The 3713-nt window shown below is 33.9% G+C and overlaps 1 protein-coding gene across 1 annotated transcript; it reads right to left on the bottom strand.

The window, feature by feature from the left end:
* Positions 1-526: 526 nt before the first annotated feature.
* LOC128554321 (tripartite motif-containing protein 2-like) lies at positions 527-1423 on the bottom strand. The gene has a single exon (XM_053535586.1). It carries the CDS (start codon positions 1421-1423, stop codon positions 527-529), a length of 897 nt encoding a protein of 298 aa, XP_053391561.1.
* Positions 1424-3713: the final 2290 nt, after the last annotated feature.

Below are 3713 nucleotides of genomic sequence, written 5' to 3'. Positions count from 1 at the left end.
GAAAACATAATCACACGGAAATTGAGGGTTCCGTCCACTACCTTACACATGTCTACTAGGTCAAATTACATTTTTACAAATGCAAAAGAAGTCATTGTGTAAAAAGAATGCCTAAACCATGTCAAATATATGTCGGTTTAGGTATACGTCTCAAAATATTTCTGAGGCACCCAAGAATCTCCGAGCCTCCTAAATTGTTATGCAAAATCCTGGATTCGCTCTTGAAAACGATTATTGCAATAGACGTAAAACATTGACGATGGAGGTAACGAAGCGTATTAGAAATGCTGATAAGAATTTGATAAAATAATTTGAAATGTCACTTATCAGTGTTTTTGTTTACAACTACCGTATAAGCGGATTAAATCAGTTGTACTCTAATTATTTGGGATTATATGTATACGTATATTACAACTTTTTTCACATAAAAAATAAACTATAAGGAAGAGAAATGTATATGAAAAATGATACAGCACATATTTATACTTTTGCATGACCCAAACTGTTTGCTGTGTCATAAAACAAGTTATTTGGCACTCAACACAATCATGTAATCATTAACACATCCGACATAGACCTCATGTTGATCACGATTATAGCAGAGAGAGTATGGAAAAGACAGTTCATCATACATCGTGTCACCTTGATTCAAATCAGCAGAAATGCCATGTATGCTGCCTTTCATACTACTGCAACACACCAGCAAGGATCCATCGTCTGATATCATCATTCCCTCTGGTGATATAAAGTCTTTGTTTTTGTATTCAGCAGATGTATCACCTTGTAATGTTATATCGACGACACTGTTACTACCATAGATACTAATAAAGATATGTATCGGATCCTTACTTAGTAGTAAGTAGTTAGGTGTGCCAGATATCTTATTATCCAGATTAATTGTGTTCTGGACGTTACCTTGTGTATCTGTAATAAATACACACTTCGGATCAATGGAAACTATATAGAGATGGCCTTGATGGAAATCTACACCTCTACATTCTCCTTTAACTGGGAACTTGAAGATAGTTGGCAGTTTTCCTGCTGTTGTCATAATAAGGATCTCTTTCTTATCTGGCATTGTCACAGCAACCTGGTCCAGGGGCATTACTGCAATATCCCATGGTTGTGAAGATAGTGTTATCTCTTCTATTACAGCTTTGTCTTTGATATCAACAACTTTCAGTTTTTCGTTATCCTTGTCAGCCACCACAAGTTTGTTAGAGGACAGAAGAACACATCCTGTGATAAAGCAACCATACTGATCCGACTTTGTCTTTAAATTTATGCATCCTTTGTAGGTAAAACTTTCAACTGGTTTCCTCACCTTTGAAGTTACATCAGGAGACAAAGTAAGCTTTCCAAATGCATTTTGTTTTGAAAGCATGTTTTCCATGTCTTCGTTTTCCTCAAATGTGTATTGCATCTTTGTTTTTTCTAAGCTTCTGTCTGCCTCCTTTATTTCGTCTGATTTTAATTTAGATTTAGCTTGTTTAATTGTAATGTAAAGTTGTCCATTCTGCTGTGAGGCTTTGTAATCTTGTAGTCTCGACTGTAGTTGTTTGAAATCTAAAGAAGTAGTTGTACACGTTTCAAGTACCTTATTTACCGTTTTTTTTTTATCTGTGGACTTCTTTTTGTCAGAGTCAGTCTGGATTTGCTTTTGTAGCTGGTCTTAGCGATCATTTATCTCTTCGCGAAACATTGTAATTTCTTTGAGCAGCTTATCATGGCAGGAATCTAATTTTTTTTTCTCTACGTGAGGCCTGCTTTATAATATCATCAGCATCATTTACCTTTTGATCAAGTTCCCTAAGTAACTCTCTGAACTCTGCACTGGCCCTAATACCTGAACAATTCTCGGGTATATAGTCGATGTAACATGCTCTTTGATTCAGGACGATACAATCGTTGCAGCCGAGAGCTTCATGTTAGGACAGAAAAATTTAATCACTTCTTTTTTTGTGCACTTGACACTTTTCAAATCATTCCTCGATAACGGCATGTTTATCCATACTATTTTTGTGTACCAGGCGATGATGTTTGATTGTCTTTATCCGTTGATGATAAGCAAAGCAGTCCTTACACAAGTATTCTTGACATTCCTCACAAATTCTATGAGCTTCTATTTGCTAATCAATCGCCAAACATGGTTCACATCTATGGTCAAAGTCCTACTTAGAGGTCACACTTTGAACAATTGTTGAAATTCAGATAATTGAAATGTCTCTGTTATTTAGCGCAAATACTTGTAACTAATTAGTTCACAAGTGTCAACACGATAAATTTCCCGTTGAAAGAAAGTCCGAAGTCAAATATATGTTTAATATGAAAAGAAATCTAGTAATTGTAGTTACAGTAAACATTTAACTGATTTTTCTTTTTGAGGACGTCTATAAATATCATGTTCCAATTAAATTGAACTTTATTGTTATCAAGGGAAAATAAAACGCACGTCTACCCGAAATAAACTTTAATAAGTTATCCCCCTCTGTTTATTGAATTTTGATATGACTATATAGCTGAAGTTGGCGGTCTCGCAACCTAGTGGCCTGAATGTAGCGTCCGGGTGGACCTGGGGGTATCGCAGACTCCTGTATTCATTATTAAATAGTGATTAAGAATGTATGATAAACACAAAGAACACTGAACACAAACGTTGAAACTCAATAGAGAAAAATAAGATTATTAGTTTGCAACGCAGCCTATGACAAAATTTGTGATTAATCTAAGCTCAATTGAAAACATCGGATTTTTTTTATTACTCTGAAAGTTTTAAATCCAGCGGCCTAGCAGCCCGACAGACTAGTGTATTTATTGTGGACTTGTATGAAAAATTACTACAAAGAAATTAAGAAACTGTCAAATTTATAGTTAATTCAGCGTGGATTTTTTTCAATGCTTATGAAATGTTTAATTATACACTGTTAAAGAAAAGAAAACACAGTGCAACGTCTTTTAATATGGATTACATTGTACCTATGTACAAATATAATATTTATTAAAAGGTTATTTAGATACTTGCTTAAATACAATATTTATTAAAATGTTATCTATACTTGCTTAACGGTAGTAAGCACGAAGTGACGATCGATTAACTACGTATTCTCCGGTAATCTGGTTCCCGGTCCTATAATGGTTCCCACCAAAAATGGCTTCCCATTACTTTTTCGAAGTTCGCAGGGGACCAGTCTAATTCTCCATATTATATTTCCGCATTCTCTTTTTTTTTTATTCATACGTAAGATATTAGGAACATTTGGAGGAATTAAGCTGTTCTTCATCAACTACTTATTGCACATTATTTTGAATAATATACCATGGCATTTAATATCTTTAACAAGCTGTTTTCAATTATTGCACGCAGAATAACTTGTCTTTCTACATGTTTTGATAAAGAATCGGCAATATTAATGATTTTATTTCTATTTTCTATTCATTTGGTTTCCCCATCTGCTATGTGGGCCTAAAAGAATTACAAGTATTCGATAAAAATCAACGTTCAAAGACGTAACACAATAAATTATTAAAATCCTTTGATAGTATTTTTACACACATAATAAATTTTTGATAAAACAAATCCATGCTCAGTGACGGTCACGCGTGCACTATGCTTTTTTTTGCTTTTATAGTATCTTTTTTTAAACATGTTATAAGTATTCAATCAATATCCACGTTAAAAGACGTTACATTGTGTTTTCTTTTTCTTTGACAGT

This window comes from Mercenaria mercenaria, unplaced genomic scaffold (genome assembly GCF_021730395.1).
Source record: "Mercenaria mercenaria strain notata unplaced genomic scaffold, MADL_Memer_1 contig_4935, whole genome shotgun sequence".
In the NCBI taxonomy this organism is placed as follows: Eukaryota; Metazoa; Mollusca; class Bivalvia; order Venerida; family Veneridae; genus Mercenaria; species Mercenaria mercenaria.
The sequence above is the reverse complement of the archived record's forward strand: the minus strand, read 5'-3'. Positions and strand labels throughout refer to the sequence as shown.

Coding starts and splice junctions, on each gene's coding strand:
- LOC128554321 (XM_053535586.1), bottom strand. CDS start 1,423: ATGCAATACACATTTGAGGAAAACGAAGACATGGAAAACATGCTTTCA.